This window comes from Carettochelys insculpta, chromosome 28 (genome assembly GCF_033958435.1).
Source record: "Carettochelys insculpta isolate YL-2023 chromosome 28, ASM3395843v1, whole genome shotgun sequence".
NCBI classification, from domain to species: domain Eukaryota; kingdom Metazoa; phylum Chordata; order Testudines; family Carettochelyidae; genus Carettochelys; species Carettochelys insculpta.
Genome location: NC_134164.1, coordinates 6,511,185 through 6,537,306, shown reverse-complemented (window position 1 = coordinate 6,537,306; position 26,122 = coordinate 6,511,185). Strand labels below are relative to the sequence as shown.

Here is a 26,122-nt window from a genome sequence, read left to right as displayed (position 1 = left end):
TTTCAGACTGAGTGATGTGAGGCGTTCCCGAGCTGTGACCGGAGAAAGGGCCAAAGGGCTGAGTTACACTGATTACGGCGCTGCAGGCAGGGCAGACGCGCAGCCTATCCCTCTGGAGGCTGCATTGGTTCTAGGCTCTGTAATTCCAGAGGAAGCTGTGCGTGAGCGGGTCGTTTGGTTGCTTTGTCGGCAGACTTTTCCGCTCGTTAGAAACGGAGGCAGCCGAACGGTGAGGGTGATGCAGCGCAGCGAGACCGGTTTCCTAAGCAGCTGCTGCAGATTTCTGCACTTGGTGCATCCTGCAGGCCGGTCAAATTCTGCTACTCTTTGCCCTCAAACGTCTCTGGGGCCGGGGGAGTGGGGCCTGTCAGTATAGATGGCTGCAAACCAGCATTATTAACTCAGTTTCCTGATGCCGCCTCTGGTCCGTATAACGTCAGTCAGGTTATCAAGAGTGGCCTTTTAACAGCACGAGGTAGGATTGTAAAGGGCCCGGTAACGCTCTGAGATGGGAATACAATGCCTGGCAGGGAGACGTTGAGAGTTACTGAGCTAGTTTCCTGTCACTGTTTGTGACCTAGTCCAGAGTTAAACAGGGATTTCAGATTAAATGAGCTCTGAGACCAGAGCCAACACCTTTATCGCTTCCTGGCAAGAGACCAGGGCTGGAATAGCAGGGTTGTGGGTTGGGAGCAAGGGGCACCCACCAATGTTGCTGAGCACTTGGGTGGCCGCCCAGGAGAGATTCAGGTGCCGCCCAGCTGATCAGCAGAGCGCCCAGAGCAGCCTCAGTGGGCAGCCTGTGTTTTTATTCCTGGTGCATGTCCCCAGATACCTTGGTGCGCATAACAAATTTATTCTGCCCATGGATGGAAAAAATTAGAGGGAATCCTGGCAGCCACAGAGCGACAGGACCAAGATAGCAGGGTCCTGTGGGCCTGGAGCAGGGGGCACCCCCAGAGCTCTGTGTGGGGCACACAGGACCAGGATATCAGATGGGACTCTGGGCTGGAGTAAGCCCACCATGCCTTGGTTTCAGGGAGAACACAGGAGCAAAGACTTGCAAGTGACACTGAACTGGAAATCTGACTGCAGCTGACAGCAGCATTTAGGCAAAAAAAACCCAAAACTGTCTCGTTTCCAAGCCTGAGGCAAGAGCTGTGGCTGTTAAGTCCTTCAGTCGAGTCCGTCTTCAAAGGAGACATAAGGTGGCTGGAATGTAAGGCAGATGACCTCTTGGCTGGTGACCGTCCCTGAGTGCCTTGCGGCCGCCCAGGGCAGGGAATTGTCTGGCTAAGCTGGGTGTGTCCTCCGGAGATAGTGGCAGTTGTGTATTACCCATTGTTCTCTGCAGAGCTTGCCAATTTCATGCACATGCTAGGATTGCTTAACTCTCCTTCAGCGCTGCAGGCCTTGAGCTCCAACATCACTGGGGGCAGGGGAGCGCTGTTGGAGCTTGCTCCAGACCAGGGCGGCAGGGAGCTGAATGCCTCTCCAGCAGCAAGGGCCAGCATCTCCCCTGGCCAATAGCACCATGGGAGTGAGTCAGTCCCTGGAGTTTGCTGGACTCTCTGGAACAGCTGCCGATTTGGCTCGGGTTTCAGTGTAAGCATGTGGGGTACCTGATGGCTGAGCATGTCCCAAGAAGCCTGAGCTTGGAGCCAAGAAGGCTGACGGCATATTAGGATGCATTAGGAGGAGCATTTCGAGCAGGTCTAGGGAAGTGTTTGTTCCCCTCTGTTCAGCACTGGTGAGGCCACATCTGGAATACTGTGTCCAGTTTTGGGCCCCCCAGTATCCAAAGATGTGGATGTGCTGGAGCAGGTTCAGCGGAGGGCAACAAAAATGATTCAGGGGCTGGAGCACAAGACCTATGAGGACAGGCTGAGGGATTTGGGCTTGTTTAGTTTAGAGGAGAGAAGACAGAGGGATGATTTAATGGCAGCCTTCAACTTCCTGAAGGGGAGCTCTAAAGAGGGTGGAGAGAGGCTGTTCTCAGTGGTGACGGATGAAAGAACAAGGAGCAATGGTCTGAAGAGACAGAATGAGAGGAGTAGGTTGGATATTAGGAAAAACTACTTCACCAGGTAGGTGGTGAAGCACTGGAATGCGTTGCCTAGAGAGGTGGTGGATTCTCCATCCGTTAAGGTTTTTAAGTCCCGGCTGGACAAGGTCCTGGCTGGGATGACTTAGTGGTGGTTGATCCTGCTTGAAGCAGGGGGCTGGACTAGGTGACCTCCTGAAGTCTCTTCCAGCCTTAGCATTGTATGATTCAGAGGCCAACTGAGTCGAGGGGAGGGTAGCATATGGTAATGGGCTCACCCTTCCACCCAGCCAAGTCAGAACCGCTCTCCAGTGTGGAGCAGAGCTGGGACTCGGTTTCCCCCTCCGCTAGGAAGAACAGCTGCTGCTGGGGTCTGGACAGCAGAAGCCCAAAGAAGAGGAGGAGGTGTTTAGCATAAAGGACCTGCAGATAACCTAATGTAAAGGGCTTAAATAAGAGTGATGGGCCTTTGTCTGCTGAATCTCACCCCTGTGGCGGGATGGCACCTGCTACCCTGGAACAGCCAGACTCCAGGGGATTTGGCAGGGGCCTCACCAGAGGAGGAAGGAGCAGTTTTCTCTCCCCAGTGCTGATTGTAGCCTTTTTGCTGCTAGTGAAGCGCGCGGCCGTTGCGCTAGCTCAGTGGTTCCCAACCTGGGGTCCACGAGGGTATTGCAGGGGGACGGTGGAAAAAAATCAAAGTGATCATAGAAAATAAGTTTGAAATACATTGCAAAAGTACAACCCAGCGTTAGTTTTAAATTAAATACACTTCCAATAGCGTTATTAATCACTGTCCGGAAATCTGCATTGCGGTTTCCTTCCTTATTTAATGAGGCGCATGTCGCGGCTAGAATGGACTTTGGTGGGAGTCTGTGAATGGTTTGGGGGCGGCACAAGCTCACCAGCATTGGCGTCTCTCTGTCCGAGTGGCTCCCGAGCGCTGGCTGGAGCAGCGCCTGAGTCCCAAGCCCCCTAAATGGTTCAGCTGAGAGCTGTGAAGAGGGAGATGCTACAGGCGCCGTGGCTTGGCCAAGAAGGGGTTCGTTCACCCACTTTAGAGCCCAGCATGCTGGCCCTGAAAATTAACCTGGGCCATTTGCCTGGCTGCTGTTGGGAGTTCCCCAGCTTGCCCGGACTGGACAGCAGGTGAGCAGGAAGCTGGCCCAAGCTGCAGGGCCTGCTGGGCTTTAAGCGCATGCTTCCGGCTTTGCACTGGAAAGTGCTGGGAAGCAGCAGTTGTGTGGGGTGTGCTGCTGGGGGACCCCTCCAGAGCCAGGGAGAAACTCTGGTAGTTACCTGGTAAAACATCTCCGGGGGCCTCCAATGTGCCTTTATTCCTTTCCAACCGTGAGCAGATTTTTCCATCCATGTGCGGAATGATTTTTATGTGCACCAAAGCTCATGTGAGTGTGCACCACCCAGAGAAACACCAACCCAGCTGTGGGCACTTTGCTAGTCAGCCAGGCAGCGTGGGACACTCTCCGGAGTAGCCGCACAAATGCCCAACATACAGGGAGCAGTGGCCCCTCCCTGCTCTTGGTTCTGATTCATGGTATGGAGCTTGAATTGGCCTTGAGGGGTGGTTAATGGGACAGCCTGGAGGAGAGATAAGGAGCCAGGTGATGAATCTTGGTAGTCAGACCCTGCTCTGCACTTCACCTGCCGTCTGTTTAAATTAACTGGCAGGAGGCGTGCGCTGCCTGTGCATTGTTCTGGTGATCCCTTCCCGCCGAAAAGAGCAGCGTGTGATGGGACCCCCAGTTGAATTACCAGCAAGCAGCCTCTGCTCTGAATGCATTGATCTGGGCAGCCGCATTGCAAGGAGCTAGTCTGTCCTTGCGGGGATTGCGTGCAAAGGAGGGCAGTCCTGCCTGGCGACCACGGGCGCCTGCTTGGCATGGTGACAGGGACGGCTCGTTCCCAGGCTTTCCAAACTGAGCCTGACTCTCAGGGTGCCTTTCCCATTGGGCAGCTGCAGCTGGCGACACTGCCCATTCCTGCAGCGGGGACTCAAAGCAGCGGGATCCTTGCAGCTAGGCTGAGAGGTGCCTGCGGGGTATGCTAAAGGCCTTGTCCACAGTGGCCAGTTAACACCAGGGCAGTGGCCCCAGGGACCCTGGACGGGAGGGGCCCTGAAGCTCTAACTCTTTTGTTTAAACAATTCACTTTAAGGGAACAAAGGAAATGTGTTGGGTCACTCTTATTTTAAAATGAACAAATGGTGGCTCTGTTATGCACCAAGAAGAATGATAAGCAGGAACAGATTTAAAGCATAAATAATGATGTTACCTTGTTTTCTAATGTCTTGCGGGGTGGAGGGAGCATGTGGCTGTGTTGTCTCAGGGCCTGTTCTGAATCTGCCCCAGCCTGGCTACTCTCCTCTCCAGTGGTGATCGATGCTCCTTTGTTTTTCCATCCATGTGCAGAATAAATTTTATGTGCACCAAGACATGTGCGGATGTGCACTACCAGTAGCAGCACAGGCTGCTGGCTGGGAGCACTCTGCTAATCAGCTGGGCGGCACCTGAATCTCTCCCAGACGGCCGCCCAAGTGCTCAGCTTTCAGGGGACACGGGTGGTAATCGCTCAGTGGTGCTGTTATGGCCAGATGTGGCTTGTCTCAGATGCAGCTGCAATGCACTGTGTGTTTTTACTATCAGAGAGGGAGCTGTGTTAGTCTGCAGCTTCGAGAACAACAAGAAGTCCTGTGGCACCTTACAGACTAACAGGTATTTTGGAGCATAAGCTTTCGTGGGCAAAGACCTGTTTCATCAGATGCATGAGTCGGGGGGTGGTTTCAGAGGGGTATTTAAAGAGTGGGTCCCAGTAATAGGGCGGGCCAGAGCTGACAAGGTCTATTCAGCAAGGTGGAAATGGCCCATTACCAGCAGTATGTATCAAAGGAGAAAAAAACAAGTCAGATCAGACAGGCCCATTGCCAGAGTCTAATGGGGATTTGTGTCCATTTATTCTTTTACGTAGACACAAATCAGACATCAGGAATGGGAATGTACAGAAGCCTGTGGGAGAGCACTTCAATCTCCCTGGACACTCAGTAGCAGATTTAAAAGTAGCCGTCCTAAAACAAAGACATTTCAAAAATCAAATGGAGAGAGAAATCTCTGAGCTGCAATTTATTTGCAAATTTGGCTCCTTCAACCAAGGATTAAACAGAGGCTGGGAGCGGCTCGCCCCTGACAACAGCAGCTTCTCTGCCCTGGGTGCTAATATCTCCCCATTAGACTCTGACAATGGTCCCACATCCCCCTGTCTGATCTGACTTGTTTTTTCCTCTTCTGATACAGCCTGCTGAGAATGGGCCGTTTCCACCTTGCTGAATAGACCTTGTCACCTCTGCCCCCCCCTTTTTACTGGGACCCCACTCTTTAAATACCCCTCAGAAACCCCACCCCCCACTCATGCATCTGACGAAGGGGGTCTTTGCCCACAAAAGCTTGTGCTCCAAAATATCTGTTAGTCTCTAAGGTGCCCCAGGACTTCTGTATGTCTTTAGGTCTCTCCCCCTGTTGATTCCAGCCGGACAGACCTTGCCTAGTGCCTGTGTCAGCTGAATGCTTTTCTGGACACCAGGCTCTCTGCTGGTTGCTGCTTTGGCACGGGTGGTTGGTGTCAGAGCACAGCCGAGAAGCCCTAGTGTTGCTAGTGTCACTGATTGGACTTATTCCTCCTTCCTCCCAGTTTTATCAGTGGTGCTGGGCCCATGTGGTCCGAGCACAGGCTCTTCTGCTGAGGCAGCCTGGGACAGCCGCCCGGGTTTCTCTGTTGCGTGGGTGCGCAGCAATCACTGACCCGTGCGTGCAAACGTTACACCACCGAGCAGGCGTGGCTGCTCCCCAGCGAGGCAGGCGTGGCTCTCCTCTCATGCGGACTCTTTCTTTCCTCCTAGGTGGCAGACGCCATGCGGCAGATGCAAGAGAAGAAGAACGTGGGGAAAGTCATCTTAGTCCCGGAGCTGCCGAAGGAAGAAGCCAAGAAAGAGGAAAACTAAAGCGAGGAGGCCTGTCTGCAGGTTGTGCATTTGTGGTTTAACACCTCACCCCTTTGGGAGCAGGGAATGGATGGATCAGTCACGGCCATCGTCCCCCTTAAGGGAACAATACATTTTTTAAGCCAGTGTTAGGCATGGGAGCCCCTTGGGTTGTCCATCATACGCACCTGCCGTAAGCAGCCCCCCCCTTGCATAACACTAAACGTGCTGCCCCCGCCTTAGCCCTGCAGTCTCCCATTGCTGTATTTCCTTTCTCCACTTCCTAACCAAGTTCTCTCTGGCCTCGCCTCTCTGGCCTCCAAGCTGTCCGTGACTAACGGCTGCGCAGAATGTTGCTGCACCGCATCAACGCAAAGTGTTATAGCAACCATTGACTGTCTCCATAGAAACTGAGCCCTCGTTGCAGCCTTTCAGCTGCACGTTCAAGAGACCAATGTGCCAAGCCAGAGACGCTTGTCGATTGAAATTGCTGTCGGAAAATAACCTCGGACCTTGCATTAGTCTAGCGCTGGTTATTGCTTTGCTTTTGCTTCGGCTGTCGTGACGCTCCCCTTCCTCGTCCTCTCCCTCACCCCGCAGCCAGAGGGCTTTCGTACCAATCAGCTGGCAAACAGCTGGATTTTCTAAACACCCAGCTTAGGTGTCTCAGATGCTGGTCACGCTGTAGCTTTTTAATTTGCTGGTCCCTCTCTGGGTGTGCGGCATGTAACCCGAGGGCTTCGGCTGGTGCGCTGTGAACACGAGAGAGCAATTTCAATTCAGCCGTGTGCTCCCCTCCATTCTCTGCTCCCAAACCGGTAGCGAAGGTCTAGACCGATTCCATGGCCACGGCTGGGTTAGATGCCCGAAAGGACTCAGCTGTGGCTCCGAGGTGACTGACCCATTTGTTGTCGGCTCTGTGTGCTTTGTTAACGTTGGGTTCCGAACGTCCGTCGGGCTAAACTTCACCCTCTCCCGTGTTTGTTACCAAGGGCTGCAAATGTGAAAACGTGTTTGCCAGGCTGGGCCGAAACAAGCCTCACGGTTCGGCGGGGGAAGTGTGCGCTAGGAAGGGGGAGTGGGGAGGCCTGGGCTGGCAGCTGTCCCTCGGAGAACCAGCGTGGAGCTCTGAGCAACGCCCATAGATCTGTCCAACCCGCTGGCCGGAGGCGCTCTGCTGCTTAGCTCCTGGCTTTTCTTTTGCACTTACCATTCCAGTTTTAATTGGCTTTTCAGATTGTCCACTCGTTCCAGGCCATCCCCAGGGCCAGTGCCTGTCCCTGTGGCTTGTGCCAAAGGGAGCTTGCAGCTTGTCAACTCGAATCCTAAAGTGCCAGATTTTCAGCATCCTTCTGAGGACCAAAGCTGGGCTTGCCCATGCGGTAAAACTCCTTGGGTGGGGGCGTCCTGAACGGTTCGGTCGGTGAGCGTTGAAACTTGGCTTGTGTTCCGAATGCGGCAGCCCCCTCCAGCTGTGCTCATTCTCCTGCTCGCTCTGCTGCTGCCGCCGTCCCGCGGCATGGTGCTTGGGCAGCTGTGTGCACTTGCTCAGGCCGTTCAGGCTTTCTCCCGTTGGATGGTGCCAGTAGCTCAGGCTTTCCTCGTGTGTTGGGTCTGAAGGGACCAAGCCACCTCCCCTACCCCCGCCAAGCCCTTTGGTGAAGTGCCATAGCAGAAGCAAAATGCTGCTCTTAAATGGAAACAAACGTATATACATCTCCTGGGCTGTGAACATCCCCTCTGCAGGTCTTCCTCCATCCAGCTGGTCCAGCATCGGCAGGGGGATTTTATGGTGCAAGGGAAAAGGCAGGAGACGGCCCCAGATGGTGGGTGTTCCCCCACCAGCCACTGACGGTGGCGTGAGTTCCTGGCTCAGCCGTACGCAGCACTGAGTCACCGGGAGGGCTTCTCCCAGCGACAGGGCCACCACCTCTTGTGGGCCGAGGATGTACAGGGAGAAGTCCTCCTCCTCGTGCGGGCAGCTTCACTGCCCCAGGGCTGGGGGATTATCTCCTCAGTGCAGCCTGTGGTCCAGCTCCGTTAGGCCTGGGGTCCTACTGAGTCGCTTTGGGGATTAAATGGGGCTGACCCCGTTCCTGGCAACAGCGAGGGAACTGTGATCGACTCTGACACTCAATGGCTGTGGGCCTGGGGTGAGGTGGGAGGGGGGTGTGGCTGTGCATGTCGGAAGGGGAGGAGCTAAGGTAGAAGGGGCGGAGCTTAGGGCTTTCAGCCTTTAGTTCTGCCCAGACTCTGGTCCTGCCCCACCTCCCCCCCCCACCAAATCAGTATTGCCACGGCAGTTCAGAGAGGCCCAGAGCTCCAGGGCCCTTTGAAATGCCAGGTCTGGGGGCAAAATGTCCCCTTTGCCACCCTCCCCCCGGCCCTCTCGGTGGGCCTGCCTTCATTCCTTCCATTCCCGGCATGGTTGTGGCCTCCGTGGGTGCAAGGCAGTGGAACTCACAAGCACAAACCAACTCTCTCGTCGGGTTCCCCCCGGCCCAGCAAATTAGCTCAGACAGTCCGTCGGCTGGTGCCGTGTGTCACCGCAGCTTTGCCAAAGCCGTTCGGATGCTGGTTTGCTCTCAGAGGAGGAGCCCAGGTCCTCTGCTCCTGTCCGAATCTCAGCTTCACCTGCAGACAGGAGTCGTCTGGCCAAAGTGCGCCCAGAGTTTCAGGTTCTCTAGTCTTTGCAAGGGGGCAAAAGCTTCCCCCTTTCCCCTCGCGGATCCTCCTTTCTTTGGCTCTGCTCCTCCAACTGAGAGTGCCTGGTGCCTTACTCCGGACGGCCTTACCCCCGGCACCATCAAAAGGGTTTGGTAGTTGAGTTCCCCTTTTGATACAGCGTGAGGAAGCAAATGGGAACAACTCGTATCTTCCTGTAGGACAACTCAGATGTATGCTGCATTTCAACGCATCCCAGAAAACAACATCTCAGTGCCTTTCCTAGACCGCTTGTCAGGCTAGCGAGTCACTGAAGCCTTTGCCAGACCAGCCTCTTAAAAATACTGCCAAAAATCTAGTGTGCTGCATAATAGGATAATGGCTTGTGATACACAGGCAACCTAGTCCTACTTACCCCCCTCCGCCTCTAGGTACTCCTTGTGTGTGTGCGTGTCACAGACTGTACAGGCTGATCCCTGGAAGCTGGTGCTTGATTCTAGTGGAAGCAGCAAAGCCTGCGATAGGCCCAAGGGGATGTCCACCTCCACGGGTCCGTCCGTATCTCTAGGGCCTGACCCTCTTGCAAAACTTCCTCGGGGATGGGGGAGCAGCGGGGGCGTTGCTCACCACAGTGGGGAGTGTCTGGGATTTCTTTTCTCTTTGTTTGCTAGTGAAGTTTTCACCTATAAACTCCTGTCGCCCTTTTCACAGTCTGATTTCTGAACCCTTCTGAGCAGGTAGATCTTTGTGATAGACAAGCACCTGCCCTGCACCCCAGTAGCTATAATGTTTTCTGTGGAAGATTAGGATTGTGTAACCTCACGCTTCGCTTAACAGCCTCATGGGCTAATGCTCTGTCCTACCCTTGAGAGTAGCCTTTCTTTACCCTGGCATTTTATGGGGCAGGTTGTGTTAAACAGCCCGATTGTCCGTTTTAATACAACTTTGTTACCGGTGTCTCAGACAACTTGCTAAACGGCTGGTTGTCCTCGCAAGGACCAAAGCACAATGTCATCCCACGCCAGATGTCTGATGGGAAGGAAGCAAGCTGTGGAGTTCTAAGGGCACAATTTGCGTCACCCAGGGACCACTGAAGGCCGCGTTGCCTCTTGAAATGGGCCTTGCTGCAAAACGGCTGAAATGCAGCTTAAGGTTCCCATTGCTAATCAATTGTTTGGATTCAGTTCTTGTGCCGGGGGTGGGCAGCAAAACGGCTGGGTTGTGATGCTACCAGCGGTGGTTAAAAGCCCCCTGCTCTATCTCTGCTGCAGGCTGCAGTGTGTTCTGCCTTGGGCGCTTGTAAGTGTAAGCTGCCAAATCCAGTGTTATCTCAGCATCGTTGCTGTCGCTGTAGCCAAAACTGCCCGTCCAGGAAAGAGGCCTTAAACCCACTTTATGTACTTTGCCATCATCAGGCAGCTTGTTCGGTCTGCTTAGAAATGTATTAGAGTTGTATTAACCTTCCTTGCACCTGGGAGCGCAAAGGAGCCCCTCTGCGTGCATTGACAAACATAAGCCCGACGGAGACCAGTGTCACCACCGAGAAAGCTATTTCTGAGATAGGGAAGTCTTACAGACCCCAAGGAAAGGAGATTAGCTGCATGTTTAGTTACAAACCAGCTGTGCAAAGTAAAGTCGAGTGAACAGCGATAGGGGAAAAAGTGTTGCAGGCATCAGAGTTTAACCAGTGCAGGAACCTGACCCAGGGGCAGCTGCTATCAAGGGTGTGAAACCACCACGCCTGTTGCCAAATGAAATCTTAGCTGTTCAAAGCACTGGTGATGGCAAAGAGTGACGGGCATGCGGCGTACAAGCACAGCATGCAAATGCGTTACTCCTTGAGCCTCTTCCCACACCAAGCTGTGTCCCCACCGCCCAGCTGATTTGCGGAGACGCGACGCGAATGGCTGTTGTCCTCTGGCTCGGCGTTTTTGAAAATTAAAAAAAAAAAAAAAATTTATTCCGCTTTGTGCGTGTAACCCAGCTGAACAGAAAACAAGTGTGCCAAGGCTGTTTACATTGACTACAACGTGTAATGCTCATCTGCCTAACGTTACCGTATGCCTTATGTGTTTCACATGTTAATTAAAAGCATAACAGAATCCTCGCTGGTGGGTTTATTGGCTGGGGACGACGCGGGGTTAAGGATGTTCTCCAGCATAAAACAGAAGTTCCCGGGTTTGTCAGAGGCCCGGCAAGCCAGCTGGAAGTGGCTTTGTCAAACGAGGACCGGGCCCTTTCCATCTTGTGCTCTAAGCAATTTGGAAACCAAGAAACACTCCCCGGCCGGTCTATAATTCAGGTCAGTGACGCCTGGGGGGGAGCTGAGGCCCACCCTGTGTTACAATTACCGGCTCGTGCTTGCAATGGGGGTTGACGGCTTTTAGCAGCAGTGCTGCCACCTGAGAGGGGAAGTGGTCTCGCTACCTGACCTGCACAGCAGAACCAGGATGGGTAAAATCATCACTCCTTGGTCAGAGAGGAGCATAGACTGATGTCAAGCACAGACTCCTAGGGCTGGAAGAGACCTCGGGAAGTCCAGCCCAGCCCGAGGCAGGACCAACCCCACCTGAACCATCCCAGCCAGAACTTCAAAAGCCCCTGGGGATGGAGATTCCACCACCTCCTTAGGTAACACATTCCAGGGCTTCTCCACCCTCCTAGCAGGACAGGAATTCATTTGAAACTAACAGTAACACAGGCAGTATTCTCCCCAGCTGGGACATGAACCCCCCAATTCCTGGCTTCAGAGGCCCATATCTTGGCCATTAGGCTACACTCTCTCCAGCCAGACTTTAATATGCACCCCCCCACCTGGCCCTTTTTGTGGGGCAGAGTATAAAGCAGGTGCCTCCCCTCCTCCAGACCGTGCTGGGTCTGAAAGATGAGCCTGAATCTGCTGAACTGGCTTGATATTCCCAAGGATGCTCTTTGCCCCCTGCTTGTTATCTTAGAGCTCTTAGCAATTCAGTTGCGCTGAGACACCCAACGGGGTGGCAGCTGCTTGTCTCTGAGGGGACAGGCGCTCAGCTCTCTGTGGCAGAGAGCAGAGGTTGCCAGGCTGCGTGTTTGGCTGTCCTGCTCCAGCCCCAGTTGGGCCTGTTGCTTTCCCAGGAGGCTCAAGAACTGCCTGGAGTGTGACTTCCCCTCCTGGCCCAAGGACAGCTCCAGAGAGGGGGCTTGTTGGCCAGGGAGGGAGGGAGCTAGAACTGGCTATAGATGGAGGCTTTCACCCCCCGCCCCCCCATGCTCTGTCTGCAGACACATCTCTATTACTTGGACAGGAAGCATATTTTGCAGACGGCTGCACTGAGCCCCAGCCCTGAAACGTAACCAGCTGGGTCTCAGCTGCCTTGTAAGGGCCCGTGCCAGCCCTGCCCCCCCCAGCACCAAGTGTTTCTTTGCAGCCTTAGATGTCCCAGCACGTTCTCGTACAACGATGCTCAGAGCAGGCCTGGTCAAGGCAAAGGGGCTGCAGGGACTTCAGTCTGCAAGGGCCCTTCTGCTCTGGGAGCAGCAGCTTTAGAGTTGCTACACCTGCCTGCAACCAGCATTCCCTGTAAGCTGAGAGCTTGGGCGGCCGCCCAGGAGTGGCTCCCATGCTTATCAGTTCTGCACCAGCAGCGTGTTTCTAGGAGTGGTGCACAGCTGGGCGTGCCTGGGTGCACAGAACATTTATTCTGCCCATGGCTGGAACACACTAGTGGGAACCCTGCCTGTGCCTGCAACACAGGCAGCTGGGGGGGGCGGGGGGGCGACAGACACTGAGGCTCCCAGCTGAGCTATGAACAAGCACTACTGAATGAGGGCGGAAGCTGGGGTGGGGGATGAGCCTCCTTTATCTGAGATTCTCCACCTGACAGTCACATGGAATGCAAAGTAACAGTGGCCGCTGCAGTCCAGGGCCGGGGGCCCACAGGGCTGGAGCTGCCCTGAAGGCAGAGAGGTTAACAACCGTTTCTCTAGAGAGAGCCCCCGGCTCCTCCCGGGGCCAAGCCTGGTGAACCAGCCTCTGGCCATGCAAGGAATGAACTAGCCAAATGAACCACTGAGCTCAACTGTAGTTCTACGCTGCCCAGCGTGCTAACAGGTGGGACCCTCTGTAGTCTGGCTTCATTAGCCAAAGGGAAAAGTGCCACTCCAGAAGCCCTGAAAGCCCAGTTGCTCCTAGCCTCCCGAAGGCAGACCTGGGATGTCCCAGCGTTGACCCTGCTACCTACAGCCACGCAGGGCCTCCACTGGCGACCTGCCGTGGTTCCACATTGTGCTGAAAGCTGGCCATGGCTCAGCCGGTCAGGGCCCTAGTTCACTGGTGCAGAAACGAGCTGTGCGAGGTGCTGCTGCTGGCTGGTTAACGAGCGAAATGCAAGCGGGAGCTGGAGCTGGGAGCAGGTAGGCTTGCTGATGGGGGTGTGGGGAGAACGGGGGTGGTTGTCCTGGGGTTTGGTGCAGCCAGAGCCCTTTGAATAGCTGCCAGGGCACTGGGGGGCACACATGGCATAGTGCTGAGGGGCTGGTTGCGGGGGGGAGTTAGTCCCAGCCCCACCCCGCTTCTGCCTGAGGCCCTGCCTCCTTCCAGGGACTTGGTGTGATACACCCCCACAACCGCATTGTCCAGAGCCCAGCAATGTCTGTCGGCTCCCCTGGCTGCTGGTTTTACGTCCGCTCGGAAAGACCACGGGGCGATGGTGCTGAGACGCTGCTGCCAGCCACCTGGGCGCTTGGCGGGTTTACACTTGGTGAGCAAAGGGCAGGTGCAGGCCGGGGGTGGGAGGGGGCAGGGGCGGCCAAGCAGCTGTCCTGAGCATCTCCCCGAACGTGGCTTGTGCCAGCTGGGCTGAGCCGACGGGTGCCGGCAGGCGGCGGCAGCGAGGGAGCAGCTCGGCGCTGGGACTGTCACTCGATGCCCAAGTTTCGCAGCACGGCGCAGACCTCGCGGAGGTACTGGGAATCCGGGTAGCCCTTCCTGGCGGGGGAAGAGGGAGAGAGATGAGGCAGTGCCCTGGGAACGCTTACAGCACGTCCCGAGGCATGCAGGAACGGGGGGTAGGGCACCTTCCCCCCCCCCCACAAAACTTCCCAGATGGCGCAGGAGCTGCAGAGGGAACCTCAGCGCCAGGCTGCTCTGCGCACTCAAGCACAGGGCGGCCTCGGGGTGGGGCAGGAGTCACTCTGTGCCTCGCCCTGGGCGGCCTCCCCCGGAGGCAGCAAACAGGCAGTGGGGGTGCAGTAGCAGGGGGTGGCCACCCAGTTGGAGATTGAGCCCCAAAAGGCCTGGGGCTAGAGTACAAAGAGCCCCATCACGCGTCTCTCATATCACCAGAGGTGCACGAAAATAAGTCCGTAATACATGGCTCAGTGCCCCTCCCCAGAGCCAGGCGCCCTCAGCCCCCAGCCTGCCCATTCTAATCCACCGGAGCCATTGCTGCCACGTGCCTCTCCCTCCAGGCGCTGAGTCACCAGCGCGGCACGGCGGTGAACAGGCCTGGCGCCCGGCTCCCAGCAGGAGCCGCGTTTCACTGAGCAAAGAGCTGCCTGCAGTTGGAGAGCGGTGGGCTGGCTGCCCCGGGGCAGCACGAACTGTTTCCAAAGGTGGCCTGGATGCTGCTCGTGTTCAGTCACTTCCTGTGCGACAGCGTAGCTCCTGCAGCCCTGCCAGCCGGGAGAAAGGGGCCCCGTCGGCCTGAGCCAGGGCCCAGCCTGGGTGTGTTGCACCCTGGCAGCAGCTGCCAACCAGGCCCTAAGGGGAGTTGGCACCAAGGCCGGCTGCAGCCTTGAGTGGTTGTGCCCTGCACACCCTGCTGCACAGTACCCCGAGCTCTAGCCCTCTTCCTCACCCTCCGAGGGCAAGAGCTAGTAAGCCAAAGGCCTCCTAGGCTCTGTTCCCTGTAAGCTGATGGCGTGGGCCACCCAGGAGAGAGTCAGGTGCTGCCCAGCTGATAAGCAGAGCATGTGTTTATGTGGGGGGTGCACATATCCGCTGGCCTCGGTGCACGTAATAAAATTTATTCCACCCACACATGGAAAAAATGAGAGGGGAATGCTGCCCTGGGCCGGGCACCCCTGTTCAAAGTCCACCAGCCCTGCTCCATACCTGGCCTTGCCCTTGTCAAAAGAGGTTTTGTGCGGGATGAGGTGCCACGTGACTTGCTCTTCCCCATTGCAGGATTGGAGCTGGAAGGTCAGGCCCTGCTTGAATGCTTTCTGCAGCAGCTGTGAGATCTTCTTCCCCTCCCTGTTGTCGGGCAGAAAGGCGTTGAAGCGGCCGCCCCTGTACGGTCTCCCGGGTCGGGGGTCTCCAGCCTTGAAATGAGGGGTGAGGGAGGGCAGAAGGAAGAAACTCATAAAATAGCCCTGAGCAGGAGTTTGCAGCATTCCCTAGAACCTTGGCAGCTGCCCAGGAGCGATTCAGGGGCTGCCTAGATGACTCGCAGAGCGCGCACAGCTGGCGACATGGATCTCTGTTGGTGGTGCTCATCTGCACAGGCCCTGGTGCACATAAAATTTATCCTGCTCAAGGAGCAAGCCGGGCGTGCTGCTAGCTAGTGGGCAGGAAGCTGGCCACGAGGCGGCTGCTGGCAGCAACCATTTGTTGCATAACCTGCCCTGGGGCTGCCATATCTGCCCTGCTCAACACCTCACCAAAAACCCTCACCACTGCAGCTCCCTTCTTGGTCATTTTTGCGCCGTGTGCCTCAGCCGCGGGGTGAAAAGCTGGGGGGGGATAGACTGCACCCAGCAGTTCCACCTCCTGCCAGTAACTCTCAGCACGGGGCTGGGCCTGGCCTTAAAAGCTGCTCTACATTGGAGCGGGCGTGTCTGTCTGTCGGCTTGTTTGAGAACTCTGCCTAAAGCAGGGGTCTGCAATTGGCAGCTCCGGAGCCACCGTGGCTCTTTAAGGACGTCTTTGTGGCTCCTATCAGAGAGGGCGCCGTGCTCGTTTGTAGCTTCGAGAACAACAAAAAGGCTTTGTGGCTCCTGCCGCTTTAACTGCAAAGTGCAACAAACCCCTCCTGATTATTTTCGATAAAGGGTAAACGGCTAAAAGCCCCACAATGAACAACGCATGTCTAAATAGTACCGGAGAGGTGGCCATGTTCGGCTGTATTCTATCAAAACAAACCAGCCGTCACGTAGCACTTTAGACTAACAAAATAATTTATTAGGTGATGAGCTTGTGTGGGACGGACCCACTTCTTCAGACCTGTCGCCTTACCGGAACAGACGCAATATATAAAGCACAGAGGGCCAAAAATAGTTAGCAAGGGTGACACATCAGAAAAATTGTTATTGACGGTGGCAAATCAGATAGAAGAGCAGAAAGAAGAGGGGGTGGGGGTCGGGAAGCGTATGGGCCAAGTATGTGAAAGAGTCCTTATGCATTTGATGAAGGGGGTTTTTGCCCACGAAAGCTTATGCTCCAAAATATCTGTTTGTCTATAAGGTGCCACAAGACTTCTTGTTATTTTTGAAGATACAGACTAACAGAGCTACCTCTCTGATGCTTATAAAGTGGGTCTGTCCCATGAAAGCGCAACACCTAATACGTTATTTTGTTAGTCTTTAAAGTGCTCCATTGACTGCTGGCTCGTTCTCATGTCTAAACAGCAAATGCTATGTGATCTGGAAACACTCGATAATGCTCTTTTTCAGCCAAGCAGTGCCCTGTGGGCTGTGATACCGTACCTGTGTTGGGCTCGTGTTGCTAATCAAGTCTTGATTTCGAAAAGGAACAGGAAGCCTGCGGCATTCCTGCTGCGAAGGGCACCACGCGTTTTTGAGAAAGAAAACTGAAATTAAATGTGAAATAAAGGTGGCAGCATTCAAGTGGGTTTGGGTGTGCAAGTCAGGACGGCAGTGGTACACACACACACATCCATAAAGTGTGAGGAAATGGAATAGGTAAAAAGTTTGTGACCATCCTGCAGGAAACATGGATCGCATCCCAAACCATTGTGTGCGTGCTGTTTAAAATAGGGGTTACAAAGAGTAGGATTTGACGTTATTTAAGGACCGTCTCACATTCACATGCATCGCAGCTCTTGAATGACTGAGTTTTTTACCAAAGTAAAAAAAGAAAAATAATGGCTCTTTTTGCTATTTTGGTTGCCGACCCGTCCCAAACGGTTAGCGCTAGGACCGCTTAGGCAATTTGTGGCCCAGTTGGCCAGTTTTGTGAGCTCCCTTTGTAACGCTTCACAGTCTGCTTTGGACTTAACTATCCTGTAGTAGTTTTGTATCAGCTGCAAACTTTGCCACCCTCCTGTTTACCCACCTTCTCCAGCTCCTTTACGAATGGACTGAACCGTGCGGGTCCCAGTCCAGAGCCTTGGGGGACCTCACTATTTACCTCTCGTCGCTGGGAAAACTGGAAGGAATTCCGCCCCTTTTGTTTCCTCTCTTTTAAGCAATTACTGCTCCATAAGAGAAATGTTCCCTGTAAGCTGAGTGTTTGGGCAGCCGACCTGGAGAGAGTCAGATGCCACCCAGCTGTTTAGCTGAGCGCCCATATGTGGCAGCAGAAGGTGTTTCTATGGGTGGTGCACATCCGTGTCTGCTTCAGTGCACATAAAATTTATTCTGTGCATGGATGGAAAAAATTAGAGGGCATGTTGGAGAGGGCCTTCCCTCTGGCTTCTTAAGAGCCTTTGCTGAAGGACCTTGTGAAAGACATTTTGAAAGCCACTGGATTCCCCCATCATCCTGTTTGTTGCCCCCTCAGAGAATCCTAGTAGATTGGTGAGGTGTGATTTCCCTTCATCCCAAGGCCCATAAGGAGGGGGCTGGGAAGGCTCTACTGGAAAACTCACTGTGCGGTCTGGCTGGCTACCTACCTCCTGCACCCCATCAGGGATGTCGTAGATGATCTGGAGCGTTGGGTCTCGATAGTAGCCGGGGAGGCTCTGGGCCATGGTCACAACCTTGAATGTCCCTTTAATTGCCCTGGTGGCCTTGGGGGCACTGCAGCAGGCTGGGTGCGGGTCTTCTGCGGCAAAACAAGCCCTGCACAGGGCGTGGCCGCACGGGGCATGGCAGGTCAACATGTGCAAGCTCTGGCACGCATCGCACTTCCCGAGCTTCTGCTCGTGAGCTTCCTGCCCAGGGCTGGGGCTTCGTCGTTCCAGCTCTGAAACTCCCACTTCCAGCATATCCCTGTCTCCTGCTGGGATCAAGGGCCCTTCCTGGCTTGCAGGGTCTCCTTGGCCTGGCTTGGGAGGCTGCTCTGTTGCAGCCCTGGCTAACAGCCCAGTCCCCGAGCTGGACAGCCAGAGTGGCAAAGACAGCGGGGCACCGTCTGCTGCAGGAGCAGGGGGCTTTGGGCCTCCCCCTGCCTCACCGGAGCCTCCTCGGCTCCTGTCTCTTGCAAGCTGGAATCTGTCAGGCAGGACCCGCTTTGTCCTGGCGGCCTCGAGCTCTGCATCTGCCCTCTCCCCCTTCCGCACCTCCTGGGGGTCCCCGGGGCTGCGGCTCTGCTTGTCTGCCAAGCTGGCGTCAAGATCGCAGCTCTGCACATCCTGCGAGTCGCTGCGGTAACTGGGCTCCTCCTGCCCCACTGTCTGCTGGTAGCTACTGGTTTTCATGGCACTCCAGCCAGGACCACCCAGTCTCCTTGTGTCGGCCCCGTCCAGCTGGGGGGTGCCTTCTGGCAGGCCAGCTGTGGCGCTGCCCTCCAGCTGCTGCAGTCCCTCCTGGCTCTGGCGATGTTCTGCAGCCAGTGCTGGGTCCTGGGCTTTCGCCTGATGTGGGGGGCTTGGATGTGCCTCACACAGAGACCCCTCTGGCCCTGGAGACGGGGAGGAAAACTGCGAAGCGCTTCGCCTCCTGGCTGAGAATCTGCGGAACTCCTCGTTGACTCGCGCCAGCGTTTCCTTGGGGCACAGGAGATGCAGCTTGTACCGGTCTTTGCTGACCCTGACCTGGTCGGAGCATCCTCTCAAGAGGCTGCACAGCTCATTCAAGGCCTCATCGCTGGGTCCGTCCACATCCAGCTCAAAGTAGCTGAAGCTCTGGCAGATGAGACGAGGGCACACCGTCTGGCAGAGAGACTCCATCTTCCATCTGGCCTGCAGGAGCTTTGTCCGGTCCTCAGCGGTGAATGTCAGCACAGTGCAGTCCCGGCCCCTGCGCTCGGAGAGCAGGACGCCTCCCTCCCTGCACAGCCTGCCGATCGCAGCACTGTGGACATCTTTCAGGTAAGCCCACTGCACGGGGTCCATGCGCATCTCCTCGGTAGCTGCCTGGCCCCCGCCGGCGGCCCTGCCTCTGGGCGCGTCGCTGGCCTTAGGCGCTGGGATGGAGAAACTATTGGAGCGTCTCAGTGGAGCACTGGGCGCCAGCTCTCTGCCATCGAGAGCTGAGCAGGTCCCTGTTGTATCGAAGAGGCTCAAGGACCTGAAGGCAGCGGACACCTCGCTAACGGGCGGAGGCTTGACGGGGCCGGAGCTTTTCCAGCTCCCGAGGCTCTGCCCAGCACTGTTGTCTTTGCCTGCGGCAAACAGAGACAGCGTCTTTGGTCTCGCGAGCCGGGGGTCTCCCTTCCTGTGATCCCAGTCCTTCTGCTGCACCTCCGCGGCTGGCCCGGTGATGGCCGCCGAGACAGGCAGCGGGTGCTGACCGCTCAGCGGCGCTGGATTGCTCTGGCCCAGGCCGCCAGCTGCCTTTAAGCAGCTGCCAGAAAACTCTGCTTGCCCCGGGAGCAGGGAGCTGCAATCCAGTGGGGGACGCGTGCCGGGGGGAGACCCATCGTGCTTTGGAAAGCTGAAGTTGGCAGCCAGCCTGTGTTCCCCTTTCAACTCCAACGTGCTCAGTCTCGATGAAGCAGCCAGGGAGGACTCGGGCTTGCCTGGCCTGGCCTCCCCTCCAGGAAGGGCAGCTGTGTAGGTGGGCAGGGAGGCGCTGAGCATCTGGAAATTGGCTGCCACCCTTCTCTCGGCGCTCTGATCTTGGAGGTACTGTTTGGCCTGGGAGACGTCCACCAGATTCCCAATGAGATAGAGATGGCTCTCGTCTTCGTGACACAGCAGCAGTGGATAGAGCTTCTGCAGCTCCCCTTCCATGCCCCTCACATCGCCGGCCAGCTCTGCCTTGCTGACCTTCTCCTTGCGCAGGCTGGCCTCCAGCTGCTGGTAGAGCTGCAGCAATGCCAGGCGGGCTTGCAGCACGGCGCCGATGTTCCCCGCATGCTTCGAGGAGGCCTGAAGGTAGAGAATAGCAATGCCGTCGCTGCTGATGTCCACCACGTCCACCTGGTGCTGCTGCAGCACCCGCCGGTACTCGCTGCTGCAGAACTTCTGCAGGTACAGGTAGATGTCTGCGTCCATCACCAAGGAGAAGTCCTCCAGCTTCTCCACTGCTTCGCCATCCACAGGGGCCCTGGGCAACGGGGGCTCGGACGCCTCCTTGTGCACCTGGCCTGGACGTGGCTGCTTCTCCACTGTGGGCTCTGGCAAGGGGGAGCGTGGCCCCTGCTGGGCAGCGGATGTGCCCGTGACTGTGGGTCGGGGGCTGACTTCCCCCGGGGGGGCCTCCCCGGCTTGCTGGCTCCGCAGCAGCGCCTGGCTGAAGGCCTGCAGCTCTGTGTAGGGCCCCTTGACCGTGCACAGCGGCTCCTTGGCATCGAAGCTGAACTGCACATTGCTGTAGCGTTGGCGCAGGCTTCGCAGCAGGGTTTTGCCATCCACGAGCCTCCTGTAGTCGATGATCATGCAAACACGCACGAAGATCTGCGGGGACAGGGCCAGAGGGGTCAGAGGGCTACCACCACCCACCAAGCCCCCCTCCTCCACAGCATCAGAGCAAGGACACTGGCAGCTGCAGGCGCCCTCTCTCCTTGCCAGCCAGGGTCACTCCACGGCCAAGGACCAAGCGCCCCCCCCGTCTCCTGCCACCCTGTGTTTGCTCTTCCCAAGGGCAGGCAAACAAACAAACCAAGGTTAGCGTCAGGCTGCAGTCACTGCCCACGGAGCCCTGGGAGGGTGGGGAGATGCCCAGGCAGGAGCGTGCGAGCTGCAGCCTGGAGCTGGGAGTGGTGCAGAGCGCTGCCTCCTCTCTGGGGAGGACCACGTGGCCGGGGCTGCCAGAGCCAGCGGTCTGGAGCAGAAACTCTCTCCTTGGCCCGCAGGGTCTCGCCGGCCTGCCGGGAGCAGGGAGTGGAGCCAAGAGCGTTTAATCCAGTTACGGCAGCACCCAGGCACGCGGGGACCTCTGTAAACAGCCCAGATCAAGGAATCCCCCCTCCACGCCACCAGGATCTCAGCCGCTGCCTGCTCCTGCGCTGGCTGCAGCTTCCCTGAGCCGCTTTCTGACATCACACACCGTTGCCATGGAGATGGCTGTGATGTCACAGACGGCAAGCCCGGGCCTCTCGATCAGCGTAACGAAATCAGAGCAAGGGCAGAGTAACCGCCCTGTCTCTGCCACCCACACTCCCCCTAAACACCCCACCAGGAAAATCTCCGGCTTTCCTGGCACGTGGGGAAATTAACCCCCCGCATAACCACGTGTGAGCGCCCAGGCTGGGCTCAACACCGCCCCCCCCTCGTACTCGCTGTGCTTCGACGCGCACAAACAGTGTAAAATCGGCCCCTGCCTCGGGCACGGTATCGGCAAACTCCCCTTAGAGCCTCCTCGGACCGCAGATAAAGCGGCTCTGCTCTGTGCTGGATGAGCAGAGCCTGCCCGCCTGCAACACCACAGCCGGTACAAAGTTCCCCAGGCGCCGGCAGGGGTGGGGCTGGGAGGAAAACCGTGCCAGCCCGCTGAGGCTGCTGCCGTGCCCCCCCGTGCGCACCTCGTCGGGACTCAGCTCGGCCGCGTGGGCTGTGACCGTCAGCGGGTACGCCCGTCCATGGACCGACAACACGTGCTTCTCCACCGCCAGCACCCGCTGAGCCACTGCATGGAGCAAAGCAATGGAGACGGGTCACCGGCCTGCGCTCTGGCCGTGCTGCATCACCGGGCTTCCCAACCGGAGCAGGAGAACCTTCTTCCTCCTGATCACCACCCCCCCCACTGTCTTGGGGTTCCCCCTTGTTGGAGGGTGGGGATTCTGCCAGCTACCCAACAGGGGCGGGGGCCCAGTGCCACAGGAAGTGCCTGGTCCTTTAAGGCTGCCTCTGCCTGGCCTCAGCACAGAAACACCATAGCACATGCCACAGACAGCTCCGTGGTGGGGTCAAGGGAGGGGAGGGGGGCCATCCCAGAGCTGCCATGCCTGGAGGGACAGGTGCCCCTTCCTTGGCCCCTGCTCAGCCTAGCCCAGGCTGGTGCTTGTTGTGCCCATTGGAGCTGTAGCAGGCATGGAGAGGTGCCTTTCCCCCGCCCCTAAGCTGCCACAGTGGCAGAAGTCATGGGGGGGGGGCCGGGTTTGGGGAGTCCTCTCTCCCCAGGGCAGCCTGCGCCCTGAACCCCTCATCCCCGGCCCCACCCCAGAGTCCTCACCGCGCCATACCCCAAACCGCTGCCCCAGCCTTTAGCCTCCTCAGTCCCACCCTGTGTTTCAGCCCCTCCACGCGGCACGCAGACAACGAAAGTCCTTCTACAGCCAGACACATGGCATCAGGGGGAGCCCTGGGCCCGTCGGAGCCCGCCGGGTGCTTGCTGGCAGGGGCGCACCTGCCTGAGCCGCTGTTACCTTCTGCATCCTCAAAGGTGACAAGCGCACAGGCGGGGGAGCCGGTGGTGATGTGGATGTCGGCGATCTCCCCGCCGCCGTTGCGGCTGCGCAGGAAGTGGATGGTGAGCTTGTCGACGACTCTCTCCGGCGGGAGGTCCGTGGGGATCCCCTCCACACGCACCGTGCGCCCAGCCATGCTGCCGGACCCTCCCCCCCGCCCCCCCCCCCACTCCTGCGGGGAGGCAGTGCAGACAACAGGTGGAGCGCCCAGGCAGTGTTCCCTGTAAGCGGACATCCAGGAGAGATTCAGGTGCTGCCCAGCTGATTAGCAGCGCACCCACGGCCTGTGCGTCTGCTGGTGGTGCACACCAGCATGGGCCACGGTGCACTGAATAAAATTTATTCTGCACATGGGTGGAAAAATTAGAGGGAACCCTGCTCCCTGGCCACTCATCAGGCTGCCAGTGAGCCTAGAGCCCTGGCTCTGGGTTCGCAAAGCAGCAGACCTGGGTTCTGTGCTGGTGCATGTGCTCTCCCTAACAATACTTAAAGCCCCAGCTGCTGGTGGAGGCCCCTCTGTGACTCAGTTCCCTCCCCTGCACGTGGAACTGCCACATGGGGACTTGTGCCGCTGGATTCCAGAGCACGTGCGAACGACTTAGTTATTATTCCGGGGAAACCTGAGCAGCCATTGCAAACCTAGAGCGAAGCCCGGCCCTTCTGTGCAGGGCACCCAGAATGGGGAACTCAGGAGGAAACCACCTTGGCCCCAGAAACAGTGCTGGATTTCTGCCACCGGCACACAACAGCACCTGGCCGGGTGTGTGTGTCTCTCTCTACACCAGAGGCGGCCAATTGGTGCATCTCAAGCTACCTGCGGCTCTTTGCTCAATGAAATGCGGCTGCTCCTTGGAGCCACACGCCTGGACCGCTCTGCGCATGCGCCCCAGCACCTGGAGGGAGGTGCAAGTGGCGGTGGGCCCGGTGAGTCCCAGGTGTCGGGTTAGAGTGGTAGAGGGGGAAGAGGTTGGGGGGGTGCCTGGGTCTGAGAGAGGGGTGGGGGGGACTGGGTTAGAGCAGGGGGCTGAGGATGCCTGGGGCTGTGGGGGTGGGCATTGAGCCATGTAGCACACATTTATTGTTATCCATTTACCTAGGCAACCCTAGACAGACAGCTCTGGATCGATAAATAGCGAGATAACACATGGCTGTCTGCACTCTATCCACAGCTATTGGGGATCTTCAGCTCTTAACTGGGTGCCCCCCGCCTCTAGAAGGCAGACAAGGGGCTCTGCCCAAGGTACTTCCTGTGGCCGGTGGGGCAGACAGGGAGCTCTAATGGCAAATGCACAATGCCCCCCACCCCGCCCCTTCCCTTCTTCACCCATGGCCCCGTTTACCCCCAGGGGCAGCTGAGGGCTCTGTTGCATTTGGGCCTAGCAGCTCTTTTCTCCAGGGCTTCAGTGCTCCCACCAAGACAGCCAACCCCCCCCCCCACACCCCACCCCTAACGGGGTGCCCATGACTCTTGCGTGCGGGGAGCAACTGACTGGCCAGCCCCTGCTGGCACCAAGGGGCCTCTGGCTAGTTCCCCGGCTCCCATCTGGCATCAGGACTGCGGCCCAATGAATTATGCAGCAGCAGTGCCCTGCCCCCCTGAATACAGGCAGGTCACTCATTTGGAAAGACACCCCCAGGGAGTCAATGTTCAGCCTCTGCAGCTCTGCTAAGGGCGCCAGGGTCTGTACCCCCACCCCCCAGCCTGTCTCCCCCTCCCAGGCAAGCAAGGCTTACTCATGAGCTGCCACTTAACATGCAAAGAGGCAGCTGAACCCGCCATTAATATTTATGAGGGACCCTTTGTTCCACGCCTGGAGCAGCTGACCGAAAGGCATTGGGTGGGGGCAAGGCCGACAGGCACGCAAACACTGTGTGGGCGCGGGGGCAATGACCTGTGTAAAGGGGGGGGCAGCCTGGGATTCTCCTGCCCTCCACCTCTATGGCATGATGCTCGGAGCAGCCAATACCCGAGGAAAAGCACCTTTTCCCCCTGCCCCTTTGGGCCTCTAGGCTGGGCCAGGCCCCTCCAAAGCACCCTGCTCAGTGGTTTGCTGGGGGGGGGGGGGGCCTGAGCTGTTACACCCTGCACTGCTTTGCAGCCATCAGTGCTGGAAACAGAGGCGCTGCAGCACCCCGCCTTCAAGTGGTTCCCATTCTATGCGAGTTTCCAGCTGAGTTCAGTGGCGCTCTGCTCCCCCCACTGCCAAATGTCCCAGCGCCCCCCCCGTTTGCAGCTCTTGCTTTTACGCCTGTCACCACACTACCCGGCAGGAAACGGGCAGGGGGTTCCCCCTACCCCGCCCAGCTGTGCAGGTGGCCCCAGCCCCCAAGGCTCCAGCAGATCCTGGTTCCTGTGTCACTGGCCCAGCCTGAGCCGGCGGCTCCAGGCGGCTCCTCACTGCTATAAGAAGAACTTGGAAGGTTAAATATTTAAAGCTGCTGTTTAGTTTTGCGGCACTGGCGGCCACTTGGCCCCGGCCTTGGAGCTGAGTGGGTGACAACCGCCTCCCTGGGCCTTTGGGGCTGCTACAGCCAAGGGCGGCCTCTGGGTGTGGACACCACGGGCAGGGCCCTGTCGCTGCAAGGGTTCCCCAAAGTTTAGGGGGGGGGTTGCAATGCAGCCCCAGGGTGCAGCCGGGCCGATTCGGCGCTGGCTTGCGGGGTGCTGGGTGCATGACAAGGGCATGGCCCGAAACCTGCCCGGGGACCCCCGGGGGCTGCAGTGCAAGGGGGGGGGTCAGTCCCCGCACCCCAGTGCTCCCCGGCGGGGGGACAGAGCCGGGCGCGGGATGCCAAGGCCCTGGCACGGGGGGGCGGAGCCCAAGTCTGAGCGTCCCGGTGGGGGGCAGGGGAGCCCGGGCCGGGCTGGAGGCGGACCCCTCCCCCCCCCCGGGGGAGCGCACGTGGGGCGAGGATCGGGGCCGGGGAGGGCTGGAGCCCTGCCCGAGAGGGTGCCGGGGGGGGCGGGGGCTGCCCATGGGGGCCCGGTCCGGTCCGCCCGCTTCCGCGCCCGGTACCTGCGGGCTCCTTCCTGGCTCCGGCCCGGGCGCCGCGGCGGGGAAGCGAAAGTGAAAGCGGGAGGAGGGGCGCCCCGCTCCGCCCCGGGATCCGCCCTCCAGCCCCCCTCCCCCGCCAGGCCGCCTCTGGGGGTCCCCACAGCCCCCCAACCCGCCTCTGGGGGTCCCCACAGACCCCCCCGGGTCCGACTACAACCCCCCTGCCTCCGGGGGTCCCCACAGCCCCCCAACCCCTCCTCCGGGGGTTCCCTCCAGCCTTCCCCGGGATCCGCCCTCCAGCCCCCCCCAACCCCCCTTTGGGGGTCCCCATAATCCCCCCCTGCTGGGTCCGGCTACAGCTACCTCCTCCCTGCCCTCCAGCCTCCCCCCTCCCCGCTTCCTGGAGGCTCTCATATAGGCCTCCCACCCTGTGTGCCCTGCTGGGGATTTCCATAGCCCCTCCTCCCCCCTCTTCCTGGGAGCTCCCTCAGGCACCCCCTCCTCAATCTGGGTCAGCTACAGCCCCAGCCCCCCTATGCCCCACAGCCCCCCACCTCCTGAGAGTCCCCATAGCCCCCCAGCAGGTCTGGCTACAGCCCCCCTACACCTTCTGGGGGTCCCCATAGCTCCCCCCCCAGGTCCTCCATAGCCCCTACTGCAACCCCACCTAACCCCAGTCTGGCTAGAGCCCCCCCCCCAACTCCTACACCTGCAGCCGGCTGCCTCCCTTCTCTCCCCGCACAGGACCAGCT

At 58.0% G+C, this 26,122-nt stretch overlaps 2 protein-coding genes across 2 annotated transcripts in view; one reads left to right on the top strand and one right to left on the bottom strand.

The window, feature by feature from the left end:
- Nucleotides 1–10,801, top strand: part of VAT1 (vesicle amine transport 1) — a 31,165-nt gene extending 20,364 nt beyond the window's left edge. The window contains exon 6 of the mRNA XM_074979389.1: nt 5,955–10,801. Coding sequence (XP_074835490.1) covers nt 5,955–6,056 — 102 coding nt within the window. The 3' untranslated portion in view covers nt 6,057–10,801. The remainder of the gene's footprint in view (nt 1–5,954) is intronic.
- Nucleotides 10,713–25,417, bottom strand: LOC142002894 (uncharacterized). The gene is made up of 6 exons (XM_074979388.1): nt 25,392–25,417; nt 22,333–22,595; nt 21,490–21,593; nt 17,534–20,422; nt 14,794–15,002; nt 10,713–13,665 (listed from the first exon to the last, which is right to left on the bottom strand). Exons 2-6 carry the CDS (start codon nt 22,508–22,510, stop codon nt 13,596–13,598), a joined length of 3,450 nt encoding a protein of 1,149 aa, XP_074835489.1. The 5' UTR covers nt 22,511–22,595; nt 25,392–25,417; the 3' UTR covers nt 10,713–13,595.
- Between the last annotated feature and the right edge of the window lie 705 nt (nt 25,418–26,122).